The sequence below is a fragment of the Euleptes europaea genome, chromosome 18 (genome assembly GCF_029931775.1).
Source record: "Euleptes europaea isolate rEulEur1 chromosome 18, rEulEur1.hap1, whole genome shotgun sequence".
In the NCBI taxonomy this organism is placed as follows: domain Eukaryota; kingdom Metazoa; phylum Chordata; class Lepidosauria; order Squamata; family Sphaerodactylidae; genus Euleptes; species Euleptes europaea.
In genome coordinates this window covers 15,922,013-15,935,733 of record NC_079329.1, presented here as the reverse complement: position 1 = coordinate 15,935,733, position 13,721 = coordinate 15,922,013, and the positions used below count along the sequence as shown (strand labels likewise).

Genomic DNA, 13,721 nt, shown 5'->3' with positions numbered 1-13,721 from the left:
AGTTCAATAGTCTCTGTGGTGTTGCCGCAAAAGTCTGCTGTTCATTTCTGGACAGAAATAATATATCCATGTCACTGCAATGACAGAAACCAAGCAAAAGAGAACAAGGGCAGCCCATGCCTGGGGCAGGGGGGGGGGAGTTAGGTCATAGCTAAGGTTGCTAGGTACTTGCTGGAGTACTAGCTGGAGATCTAGCTAGGTACTAGCTGGAGATCTCCTGCTATTACAACTGATCTCCAGCTGATAGAGATCAGTTCACCTGGAGAAAATGGCTGTTTTGGCAATTGGACTCTATGGCATTGAAGTCCCTCCCTTCCCCCAAACCCTGCCCTCCTCAGGCTTTGCCCCCAAAATCTCCCACTGGTGGTGAAGAGGGACCTGGCAACCCAAGTCACTGGGTGAAGCCACACCGCCGCCTGAGAGGCTTCCCAGCTAGAAAACCCATGAAATTCACCTATTGAGTTTCACGGGGCCATGCCAGCTATTTTGTTGGCGTAGCTCAACTGCAGCGAAAAGCAGCATTCCTGGGCTGTAATGGATGTGGAAGCTGCCTAAAGGCATCTTTGCCCTTGGGAGTGCCCCAGAACTGCCCTCTCTGATAGTGTTTGAAATACTCCAGATTACGAATGGAGGATGCTTCCATAACTTATCTGAATAAGCCAACTATTGAGTGAAATAGTCATGTGCCCCAGTGCCCTACTATTAGGGTACACATGCAAGAACATCAACATTTCACAGCTAGAAGGAGACAGTGTAGTGGTTAAGAGCAGTGGACTCTAATCTGGAGAACTGGGTTTGATTCCCAACTCTTCCACATGAAGCCTGCTGGGGGACCTTGGGCTAGTTACAGTTCTCTCAGAACTCTCTCAGCCCACCTACCTCACTAGGTGTCTGTTGTGGGGAGAGGAAGGGAAGGCGATTGTAAGCCACTTTGAGATTCCTTAAATGTAGAGGAATTCGGAATGTAAAAACCAACTCTTCTTTAAGATAGTATGTAAACCAACTGTGTTGGGAAAGGATGAGCAGTGTTCATATTCAAGCTTTTCTGCTTATTAGCTGTTCCTTGATGTTGAGCTCAGGTCTCAAAACAATGATGTATAATTTAGGAACAAAGATGCAGCTCAGTAGCCCAGCACTGGATGCTAAGATAGAGAAGATCTCCACAGCTACCATGTATTTCCCTTTTGTGCTCAAGTAGGTTGGAACAAAGCACAGCCAAACACTACAAAAGACCAACATACTGAAAGTGATACATTTGGCTTCATTAAAACTGTCAGGCAATTTCCTGGCAAGAATAGCTACAGTGAAGCTAACAATGGCCAGGAAGCCCATGTAGCCCAGGACTGAGTAAAACATGGTAGGTGATGCCTCATTACATTCCAGTATAATTTCTTCAGTCACTGAATGCATATCAGTTTCTGGGAATGGGGGAGAGATTACCAGCCACACTGTACAGAGGCCTACTTGAATAAGAGAACAGAAAACAACAATGGAGTTGGCCAGTCTTTTCCCCACCCACTTTCTCAGATTACTTCCTGGCTTGGTAGACATGAAAGCCAGAACCACAGTGATGGTTTTTGCCAGCAGAGAAGAAACAGCGATCGAGAAGATGATGCCAAAGGAGGTTTGTCGGAGGAGACATATCACATCCCCTGGTGGGCCGATGAATAGCAAAGCACAAAGGAAGCAAAGCAGGAGGGAGATGAGAAGAGTGTAGGTGAGGCTCCGGTTGTTGGCTTTGACGATGGGAGTCTCGTGGTGCTTCACAAATGTTCCTAATACCAGCACTGTGATGAAAGAAAATGAAAGAGCACCAACGGCTAAACTGACACCTAAACTTTCTTCGCAGGAGAGGAAGCTTACAACTTTTTGAAAACAGAAACTCTGGTCCGCATTAGGATAACAGTCCTCTGGGCACTGAAAGCAGTCGGCCATGTCTGAAATGGAAAAGAGCCAGTTTCAATCAAACGAAAGCACCCTTTTGTAAACTCTCTTGAGAAAGCTGATGCTTCCATAATAAAATGACAACAATGATTTATGTCACAGGTAAGCTATAGGTGTTCTCCTCACACGGATAATTCTGTAATGATATTCTGTGATGTTAATTTAGTAAATTAGGGGCTCTGCCCCTGCTCAATCCACTTGCCAACCACATAGCTTGCTGTGCTCGGGATATATAACAGTTGTTTGAATACTGAATGAGCAGTTCCATCTCCCACTCAAAGAGCTGCAGCAGTATTGGATAAAGGCCAACAAGAGCAATCCTCTTTTGTTGGAAAGCTGTAGGTTAAAATTAGATTTATTACCAATCTCATATGCTGCCTGCCCTTTCCTGGCCTCTTGCGAGTAAACTTTTGATTCCATTGCAAATACCAGAGTGATCTTGGGGACCTAAACTGTATCAGGGTGGTCCAATTCCCTTCCTTTTTGATAATGTGAGTCCATCATCCTGAAGCTGATGAAACAAACAGGGGCAGAGCCCCTTGTATTGAAATTAAAAAATGATGTTAGAATTCACCCAGCGCTTTCAAGATGGGCATGGATCATGTATGGATGTTTCTCTGGATTACAGCAAATCTGTGGATCATGATGTGCACTTGGATACTTACCACCTTTGTCTGATATCTTCCCTTCTGGGCATGGGATACAATCATAGCAGCAGAATGGTTCCCCTTCCTTTATTTTCTTTCTGTAGCCAGGATGGCATTTTTCGTTGCACATAGAAAGGGGCTGTACCTAATCCACCAATGAAAGAGGTGAATCTCAACATGCCTGTTCCTGGAATCCTTTCGTGTAAAACATATTATGCTATAAACTATAGCTAGTTTACTAAACTTGGCACACAGAGATGTAAAATAATTTGTCAAATGTGTCATTTTGATTTGAAACACTTTGCTCTGATCAGCCTCCTTTAAGCCAAAAAATAGATCCTCCGCCATCCATCAGGTATGAATACGATACACAGCTTGAAAGGAAGATGGCTTTACTCTGTTTTGACAAAGAAAATTGATCTTTTATTCTACTGAATTCTTTTTAAACATTCCTTCACTGTTCATTTCTGCTCTTACCTTGTATTGAGTCACCTTGTATTTCAACAACAACAACAAAATGTCGTAAGAGCTAATAACCAGTAAAGTTGAGTCTTTGCTGCCCATTTTTGACTATCTGACTTTTACTAAAAAGAGAAATTTAGTTGGCCTTCCCTCAGAGGCTTGGATCAACTCTCCCCTGGTGATCTGTAAGAGCCTTGAGGGGGTGTCTATTAGAGAGTCTATGTGGCTTCAGGGTAAACCCAGAAGTGCCATCAACACGTCATGCTCATGCCGATTGTGGGGGCCCCCTCCACAGGCCCTCTTCCTCCCAGTGGAGGGGCGGCAGGCAGCCCAATGGATTGGCAGGCTTTTGCCCGCACCCACTGGGCAGTTGGCAAGTCTAACAATGCACTCCTGAGAAGAACCCCTACCCCATTGTAAGACTGCTTCCGTTATTTGTCCTGCAGAGGCATGTAGGTGACTCGTCAAAGAGAACAGGATTGCAGCAGGGGACTCAACCCTGCATCTGTGAAGTCATTCTGACAGGCGCGAAGGGGGGGTTATTATAGAGGGAGTGGCTATGCTGGCATGGGCTTGTTTACTTCAACCTTTGCCTTTGTTGGGAATGTCATGTTACATTGTGCTGAGATTGGTGGGTTTTGGTGGGGTTGTTACCAGTGCCAGCCCAATTTCTGTGCTTTATGCTCTCTGGAACATGTGTGGGAGGTACATTCATTTCTCTTCTGCTAATATAGGATACTTACAGTTGATCTCAGTGCTGTTTGTTAGCTGTATGTTTGACTAAGATGTGATTAAAGATCGTTGGCAATGAAGATCCCTCCACACATACATACATTCTAGCCACGTGTCCCATCACTCTTAATTATTACAACCTGACCATACAGTCCACTATTTCCTAACTTAAACACACTATGAGAGAAACACAGATTTTTTGCTGTATCTTCTATAATGCAGCCTTCCATACATGAGAAGAGTCTTGTCCTACAGAGATTTTGATACCTTTTCCATTACTCAGTGATGCACATTTCAAATGAGAATCTCTCTCAGAGGCATTATTCATTCAAGTCCTACCTGGTTACATCCTTTGTGCCACACAATGGCTTCATCAGTGATGGTGAGCACTTGGTCTGGAGGAGCCCAGAATTCCATTTTGCCAATTTTCACTCTAACAAAAGATTGGTTTGGGAAGGTGACCCAGTTGATAACATCAAATCCTCCTTCTAATTCCCCATTCTCATCAAAGGAAACCTTGTCTCCAGCACTGTTGTTAAAGGAGACGCGTTTCAGAAACGGATGGAGCTACATTGCAAAGGAAAACAGCAAATTTGTTTGTTGGAAAAATAACAACTCTAGGAAGTACACTTTCCAACTGGATGTATGCCCTTAATGGGTATATTATTCATTTTATCATAGACACAGCATAATTTTAATATTAAAAACAAGTCAACCTTCTCTGATAATTGGGTAACCATTTCCATTTTTTTTGAAGTCTCATATCAAATTCTCATATATATGCTGGAAAAGTAATGGTTCTGTTAACAAATATTTGCAAACCAGTTACCAATTACAGTCTGGCCATACTTTGCATGATCATGAATTTATGCAGATGATAATGTAAAGGGGTGGAGCCTACCCTTGTCTTACCACATTTCTGAGTAAATTATTTATTCATTAACATATTTATACCCCTCCTTACTGTTTGGTTCCGGTTTGAAGCCTTCCTGCAATCTATGGACGTCGGCCCTGCCCCTCGCCCGATGCCGTTACACCCCGGGAAAGCCACCCAGGATTCCGGAACGCCTCTCGGGTCGCCGCCACGGCCTGTGTTGGTGGCTGGATGCTGGCAGAAGGCTGCGGCAGTGTCCGGGCCCAGTGCTGCTGCGGCGGTGGCAAGGGACCTGTGTCTGAGCCTGCACGCAGGCGCTGGGGCCACTAACGCCGGTGTGTGCCTTCTGGGTGCTGGCAGTGTGGGCCCTTCTGCCGGCGGGGGCCTTCGTCGGCCTCCTAAGGCCTTTGGGTCGGGCAGCTGGTGCATTTGAGGAATGGGCTGTTAGTGAGGCTCAAAACCTTGAATATGGGTTGGATCTAGCCAGTGTTTTCATTAAATCTTGACAAATATCCCTCCATAGCATAGTCCCCACCTCACTTGTCTGTTGTCTGTGACAGTCCCACAGCTTACTTGGTGGTCAAACATCTTTGTTTTCATCAATAGAAAAGGTGGTTGGATCCAACCTATTAATGTTACCTACCAAGCTGATTTACCATCTGCCTCCATTTGTATTCCTCAGACCCAGAAAAGGATCCAGAGAGGTATGGAGGTCAGTGTTTCTTTATGGGGTTTCACAAACCTTGCACACCATTAATATCAGCACCATTGTTTATGTTTGTGCTCATTTTGGATTATGCTGAAAACGGTGGAGGGAGAGGATGAGAGAAAACATCAATCTTTAGAATCTTTGGAAGCAGAAGAGGTTGAAACTGAATCAGAAATAGCTACAAAGCTGTACATAATGTATCCCATATAGATGAAGACATTTAGGGACCATCAAAGAGAAAGCAGAAATGCACAATTTCATTTATTGCTGAGGAATGTCAAAAGGTAAATGCACAAATGTTTGGTAGGGAATTCATTGTTGTACTGTCATAAAAGCATCTTTTCCTACTACGATACACTCCCAAGACCTTTTCATATGCTACTTGCCACAGCTTAGAGATCATTATGGAAATAAATACGGATCCAATTACTATTATAAAATAATATTACTTCAGATATTACTGGTACTGTTTACAAGAGCACTAATACTTTAGTATCCCCCCCACAACTGCCAATAATATACAAAACTGACTGTCAGGTCAGAGGATTCCTGCCATTACCTGCCAGGGCTGCAGATATAGATGGTTCCTTTTCTCTCCTGAAATCACTGATTCGCTTTTGGATTTGAACAGATACATAGCATGTACTGCATGGGCCACAGCATGGACAGCATTGTAGATGTTGTAGCTATATCCTGTCATCCTCATTTCAAAAAAAGCCCCAGGAAGGCGCTCCAACTTCTCTGCCCCAGTGCAAATATACCCCTTCCCCTCACCCGGAACTTCGTTGAGAAATTCACAGTCAAAGTTGTATCTCCAGAAGTCCTTGATAAAACCATCTTCTTTAGCTTTCAGTGGGTTTCTGCTCCCAACAAATTCTTCAAACCCTTGCGGTTCACTGGAATGAATTGCAAAGGACAGGGCTCCATGGATGAATTGTATATCCAAACTTCTCTGGTAGTCAGATAATATCAAATCTATTTGAGCTGTCAGAATCCACACCTTACATTTTGGCTTTGGGACTGTTTCTTCCATTTCTGGCACACAGAGCAAATTTCTCAAAACTATCATTGAGCCAGACTCTCCATAAAATATTACTGCGTTGGCTGCACTGTTCATGACTTTCTCATATGTTTCTTCCATCCATTTGACCATATCTACAACAGCACTTTCAAACCCTAAGTCAGGATATATCTGCATGAAGGCAAGGCAGATCCCCCTCTGGAGAAACACTAAAAGCATTTTACGCACAAATCTTTCTGCATTTTCATTATTGTCAGCAATGAACCCCGTCCACATCCAATTGAAATGAAGAAGCAACTGGACTATCCCTAGGTACTGGAGGGCTTCCTTTGGGACTATCCCATAGATGGAAAATCCATGTGTTTTATCAGTCATCCCTGAAGCAAATCCATACACAAGCTAAAGGTTTATTCAGGAGATAAGGAGACAGAATGATTTTTCTAAGCAAGGTGGTTTAGCAAAGCACGTGTAAAACATACCTCACAATCTTTATGTGTGTGCATCTCTTTAAGAATACTTAAGCAGGGGAGAAATCACTATAAACTTAAAGCCTATGCGGATGATTTAGAATGTTTTTTGATTGATCTGATTGAACAGTTTGACAGATGGAATAAAATTTTGGAGGTTTATGGAAAGCTTTCAGGTTTTAAAATTAATAAGGCAAAAACAAAAATTTTGGTTAAAAATATGACTCTTCCACAACAACAAATATTAATCAAAAAGTCGGGACTCAACATTGAACATAAAGTCAAATATTTGGGTATATGGTTATCGAATAATAATCTTAATTTATTCCAGGACAATTATGTAAATCAATGGCAACAAATAAAAAAAGATTTGATAAGTTGGGAAAAAGTCCCTTTATCACTCTGGGGAAGAATATCAGTAATTAAAATGATGTTATTACCCAAAATGCTTTTTTTGTTTCAAAATTTACCAATAGTGACTGGGGTACAGATATTTGAAGATTGGAAAAAAGATGTTATGAGATTTCTTTGGGGTAAAGAAAGACATAGGATTGCATATAATAATTTAATAGAACTAAAGGAGACGGGAGGACTGGGACTACCGGATTTAAAAATGTATTATCAAGCGGCATGCTTCACCTGGATTAAGGATTGGATTCTCTTGGAGAATCCAAAGTTATTAGAATTAGAAGGATATAAGTTGCGATTTGGGTGGCATGCTTATTTATGGTATGAGAAACAGAAAGTGAATAAAGAATTTAATTTTCATATTATTAGGAAAAATTTATTACAAATATGGAATAAATATAAAGATGCTTTAGAAAGTAAAACTCCCGGGTGGATAAATCCTATAGAAGCATTTATGCGAAGAGGTGCACATTTAAATTTGGACTGTGACAATGATAGAGAATTGATAGATTATAGAGATGGGACATGGATATTGAAAACACGTGAAGAACTTCAAATAAAAGATTGGTTTATGTATTATAAATTAAATGATGATTTTATTAAAGATAATAGGTTGGGATTTAACCATACCAAATCTAATTTTGAGACAATATTACTAAAAGGTAATAAAGGATTGATCGGAAGGATTTATAAAGTACTTATAGAATTGAATTTAGAACAAGAAAGGATCAAACCGGTCATGTTGAAATGGATGAGAGATCTAGGTTATAATATTGATTTGGAGATTTGGGAAAAGCTGTGGAAAAATGAATTTAGGTTTACTATTTCAAATGAAATAAGAGAAAATTTATATAAAATGTTTTATAGATGGTACATAACTCCGGTCTTATTAAGTAAAATGAAAAAAAGATGATAAAGCGCTTTGCTGGAAATGTGGTACTGATACAGGTACATTTATGCATATTTGGTGCTTTTGTAAAAAAAAATAGGAGATTTTGGCAATTAGTTATGAATGAGACTAATAATTTGATCAAAGTAAAAATTAAGAGAGATCCCGCTTTTTGTTTATTGGGTATTCCAAAAAAAGAATTGGATAAAGGTGATAGAGTCATATGTCAATATAGCTTTGCAGCAGCAAGGATTACAATTGCTAAAAAGTGGAAGCAAACAAATAAACCTTCAATTAGAGAGTGGAGAGAAAAATTATGGATGTATATGCGGATGGCCAAAATTACAGCATCTTTACATGGTAAAGATATGGAGGAATTTAAAATTATATGGTCAAAGGCCGCTGCATATTGGGATAAATTGGCAAAAACGGATTTTAAAAATATAGTTAACGAATTAAAGTACAATGTGATTTTAATCAAAGTATAATAATGTGATTTTTCTTTTAGTCACCACACTCCATCGGAGGTCCATGGGTAATGGGCACTGTGGTGGGAGGTGGGATTTTGAATTAGGGCGTAATATATATCCTTATATGTATAATAATGTATTAACAGAAACTTACGCTCTATATATGTATGTATTATTTTTTCTTTTATTTCTTTTCTTTTATTTCTTTTCTTTTATTATGTATATATTTTTTGTTTTGGATTTATTATAAAAAACTAATAAAAATTTTTTTAAAAAAGAATACTTAACCAGCTGGTGTTTTCTTGGTCTTCTGCTATGGACATTTTAACATTTGTGATCAGAGGCAGTAAATTTGAATATTAATGCTAGGAGGCATCACAGTAGTGAGGCCTTGGCTTCCATGCTTTGTTTGCTGATGCTTCAGGCAACTGGTTGGCCACTGTGTAAAAGAGGATGGCTGACTATCAATTCCAGCCTAAGCAGAGTTGCACCCTTGAAATCAATAGGCTTAGACAATTGATATCATGCATAGGACTGTTTAATGCATACATTTATTTTGGCTTAAGCCAAAATCAAAGTCCAATAGCACTGGTTAACAGATGCCCTCTGGATCTGAAGACAAATAATGGTGTAAACAATACAAAAGCTTGGGGACAGATGAAGCCTGCTTTATTTTATTTTATTTTCTAAATCTGCTCCTATTGCTCTATGGTTTTTGTTCAAGCAGGTCCCATGATCCCCACCATAGCCTTTTTGGTGGACAAAGAGGATTTCTTCTCCCTTTTACTCCAATCCGCTTTGTTTCAGATTATGACCATATAAAATATTGTAGCTTCATCTACTATGAAATTAGCCTTGATTCAACAACGATAGATAGAAATTCTACTAACATGATAGGACTTCTGGCCATATACACTCATGACTGACTACATGCTATGACATTAGCCTTCATCCAGAGCAATAGCCTTATGGTACCAACCTAATCGAGGAGAGCAAGTGATTTACTGCAGAGAGAAAAGTCCTCTGCCTATCTTCAGTTCCTTTTGCTTAGTCTTACACTGGAACTGTGAAACAGATCGAGGCCTTTCTGAAATGTATAACCTCGTTTGACATTGGATTGCTTATGCCAATCGAGAAGGTTATTTCGTTCATTTTTTACTTGAATATTAACCATCACAAATTATTTGTGGTATACTAAAGGTGAATGGATTTATTATGACATCAGATCCTGGTCCTAAGAGAAATTTGTAGATGACCTACTGTTTACATCTCTCCATTGTGAGAACAGGGGGTTATATCCAAACCCTCTACTCAGGTGATGATAATGATGATGATGAAGATGACTTTATAGTCCACCCTTCTGGCTGGAACCCAAGGTGAATTACAAGTATATATATATATATATATATATATATATATATATATATATATATCAATCAGTCAGTAAGCCAATTACAAAATATGATCCCGTATACCCTTCTTCTAACACAAGGAACCTTTATCCAATAAATATCCTCTTGGTCTAGACTAGAGGAAGAACTACTTCAGTCTTCTTGTACTAAAGGAAGCCTCTTCAGTTTTCATAGTGGAATACCGGGATATAACTCTATGTCGTTACTCTTCTTCTCCTTTCTTACATACATTTTTGTATTGCTTATAAAATGTTACAGACTATATCCTTTGCATTTAATTGCCTACAATTTATATTTTTACCTTTTTCCTTATGTAAATATATGCCAACATAGGGACCACTGCACTGATGTAGATCTAGTCCATAAAATTTATGAAATAATATGTTTTACAATGTCACCAGACTCCTGTTTATTTTTGATGTAAGAATCAAACATGGCTGCCACTCATTAGATGATTAACATGGATAATGGTTGAAATTTGAGTGACAGTCAAATTCAGACCAGGTTGAAAATCTGTATGACTTCAAGTCTGCTTGTTTACATAATATGTTTGTCTCTAAACTTCAAAGTTATATATGAGGAAAAAATGCAAGTGAGAAGAGCTCATAAATGTCCATAGTCCACCAATGCATCCTACCTGTGGAATGTTGTAGATGCCCAAAACATTTGCTATCTTAGAGGAGGTTTCAGAGCGACATCCCCCAATGACTGCAATTAGATTGTCCTGGATATCACATTTGTAGTTAGGAATAGATCTTCTCCTTGTAGAAATGAGCTGCAGTGTGACTTGATAAATCCTACTGGCATAGAAGCAGCTGTCATAGATATGGAATCCCAGAGTGATATTGGGCAAAATCTTGGGATTTTCATTGATCTCCTTTATAGCGAATACCAAGGCCAAGACATGCTGATAATTCTTTGTCACAAGACTAGAATGAGATTGGCATTTTGTTTCAAAAGTATATTTTCTTATTCATAACATTATTTCCAGTGTATCAGCCGTATTCAGCTTAGTACTATTATTATTTACTATAGCAGAGAATGATCATATTTTATCTGCATTGTGTTATGCATCTGATGAAGCCACTATTAGTCCATGAAAGTTTATGCTAGAATAAAAAACTTTTAAAAAAACCTTTTAGGGTGTTTCAGGACTCCTATATTGTATGTGGCAATCATGGGCATCCCATTCCTAAGTGGGGGGGGGTTATCCACAGCAGCCAGGAGCGGGGTAGATGTGCCGCCTCCTCAGAGGCTTGCCAGCCACCGCACAGGGGAAAAGGCCTTTTTAAAATGTAAAAAAGGGGGAAAGGGGGAAATGACCCATAGCGAACAGTGAGGCTGTGCCACCAAAAAAGGTGGCGCAGCTCCACTGCCACTCAAGGGGGTGTTCACAAGGCAAAAGAGGCCAGGAAGCTGACTAACATCAGCTCCAACCCTTTGAATACCCCGGGAATGTCCCCCCCCCCCACAACATCGGCATGGGCTTTCCCTTCCCGGAAATCCCTGCCAGCGAGGCTGCACTGGCAGCAGGGGCCAACGAAGCTCTGTGGCTCCTGGACGCTGGCATATTTCCTTCTGCACTGGTGTAATTGGCACCTATGCTGGTGCAGGGTCATGCCAGCTCTTATGGAGCTTTGCACACCCCAGGAATGCGCCAGAAATGGATATTCACAAGTAAGACAAGCATGGAAGTTTGCTGGGTGACCTTGGGCCAGCCACACACTCTCTGTCTCTTCTACATCACAGAATTGTTGTGAGGATAAACTTGAATAAGAGAGTTATGTAAGACTCCTTGGGTCCCAATTGGAGAGAAAGGTAGGGTTTAAATGAAATAAATAAATAAATAAATAAATAAATAAATATAAATACACTAATTCACAGCTCTCCTATGATATGCTATCACAAGAAGACATATATTCAAAGAAGTGTATACTACAATTTACAACATAATACAAATCAGAAACATGTGAATGGGCTGTAAAGATACTATTTCTATAAGAACATCTCTACCCTGTAGGGAAGGCAGTGTGGAACTCTTATCTCAGTTTTTCCCAACAGGGAAAATAAAAATAAAGAGTCAGGAATGTAAAATAACAATATTGTAGTACAGAAAAACATCTTGTTAATTTAATTATCTAAATATGCCCTCCCCTTAAAGAAACCAGTTTCTATCACATACTTCAGAAGAGAAAGGATTCATAATAAGGCAAAAGAAATCAAAAGTTATACATACTTTCACCATATGAAAGAATTATAATTTCATAATGTTGCAGATATTTTTATGTAGTTATTACTACACCGAAGTTTTGTTAATAAAGGGAAGATAAAAAAACATTGTAAAACATTTTTAAAATAACATTTTATTAATGATTTTTAAAAAGGCATATCTTAGAATATTATTGTATAACTTGTTAATTAAGAGTACTTTTTCAAAACTTATTATGGGGGGAGAAACCTTACAGGCGTTCTTCATTCTTTTCCTGAGAGGGGGGTTGATGGAACTCCGTCGAGCTTGCGAGGATGTAAGACTGAGTAGCAATGCCACCAATGAAGTGATCTCCTGACTGATAATAGTCAAACACTGTAGGCTGGGGATCTCGGATCCCACACCGAACAACGTGAGCCTCGCACATAATGTGAGGCTGCAGCATAAATAGCCACACCACTAACACCCACATCTTGAGCTCAAAACTTCCCTGTAGACACCAGTTCCTCTATGTGCACCAGCAGTGCTAACATCAGGGCCTCTATAATTAGAAGAGCCTGACATCCATCTTCCTTCAAGCTAACAGTCTTGACTCCTTAAATTAAAAAGACGAAGTATCAGACAATGTCCTGACAGGGTGCTTCCTGGACCTAGTCCCTTACCCTTGTTCTGAATAACATGGTGGGTATATTTATACCATACCTCACAGCTTTTGTTATTATTCTTGTTATTAGCTAAATGGGTTTGACAGGGGATTTAGCGAGCAGCAGAATTAATTACAGCCCTTTTGGTAATTATAATGGAACTCATTTCCCAGTTCTATAGTCACTGTGGTATTGCTGCAAAAGTCTGCTGTTGATTTCTGGACAGAAATAATATATCCATGTCATTGCAATGACAGAAACCAAGCAAAATAGAACAAGGGCAGACCATTCCTGGTGGCAGGCGGGGGAAAGGGGAGTTAGGTCATAGCTAGGGTTGCTAGGTACTTGCTGGAGTACTAGCTAGAGATCTAGCTAGGTACTAGCTGGAGATCTCCTGCTATTACAACTGATCTCCAGCCGATAGAGGTCAGTTCACCTGGAGAAAATGGCCGTTTTGGCAATTGGACTCCAAGGCATTGAAGTCCCTCCCTTCCCCAAACCCTGCCCTCCTCAGGCTCTGCCCCAAAAATCTCCACCGGTGGTGAAGAGGGACCTGGCTACCCTAGTCACGTCTGGGTGCAGCCACACCGCCTCCCACCTAGAAAACCAATGAAACTCGCCTATTGAGTTTCATGGGGCCCTGCCGGGTTTTTTTTGTGGCGTAGCTCCACCACAGCGAAAAGGGGCATTCCTGGGCTGAAATGGGTTTGGAAGCTGCCTAAAGGCATCTCTGCCCTTGGGAGTGCCTTAGGACTGCCCCCTCTGTGTTTGAAATACTCCAGATTATGAATGCTGGATGCTTTCATAACTTGGAGGAATATCTGAATAAGCCA

General features: G+C 40.3%; 1 protein-coding gene across 1 annotated transcript; it reads right to left on the bottom strand.

The window, feature by feature from the left end:
* Positions 1-1,035: 1,035 nt before the first annotated feature.
* On the bottom strand, positions 1,036-12,716 carry LOC130490487 (vomeronasal type-2 receptor 26-like). The gene is made up of 7 exons (XM_056864314.1): positions 12,499-12,716; positions 10,673-10,964; positions 5,928-6,788; positions 5,751-5,759; positions 4,125-4,352; positions 2,610-2,736; positions 1,036-1,937 (listed from the first exon to the last, which is right to left on the bottom strand). The coding sequence occupies exons 1-7, from the start codon at positions 12,714-12,716 to the stop codon at positions 1,036-1,038; spliced, it is 2,637 nt and encodes an 878-aa protein (XP_056720292.1).
* Between the last annotated feature and the right edge of the window lie 1,005 nt (positions 12,717-13,721).

Bases quoted from the DNA above. Each gene is read 5' to 3' on its own strand.
- LOC130490487 (XM_056864314.1), bottom strand. From the start codon at position 12,716: ATGTGGGTGTTAGTGGTGTGGCTATTTATGCTGCAGCCTCACATTATG. The intron at 10,965-12,498 runs GTAAGGTTTCTC...ATCTCATTCTAG, and splicing joins GAAAAGAATGAAGAACGCCT to TCTTGTGACAAAGAATTATC. The intron at 1,938-2,609 runs GTAAGTATCCAA...TTTCCATTTCAG, and splicing joins GAAGATATCAGACAAAGGTG to ACATGGCCGACTGCTTTCAG.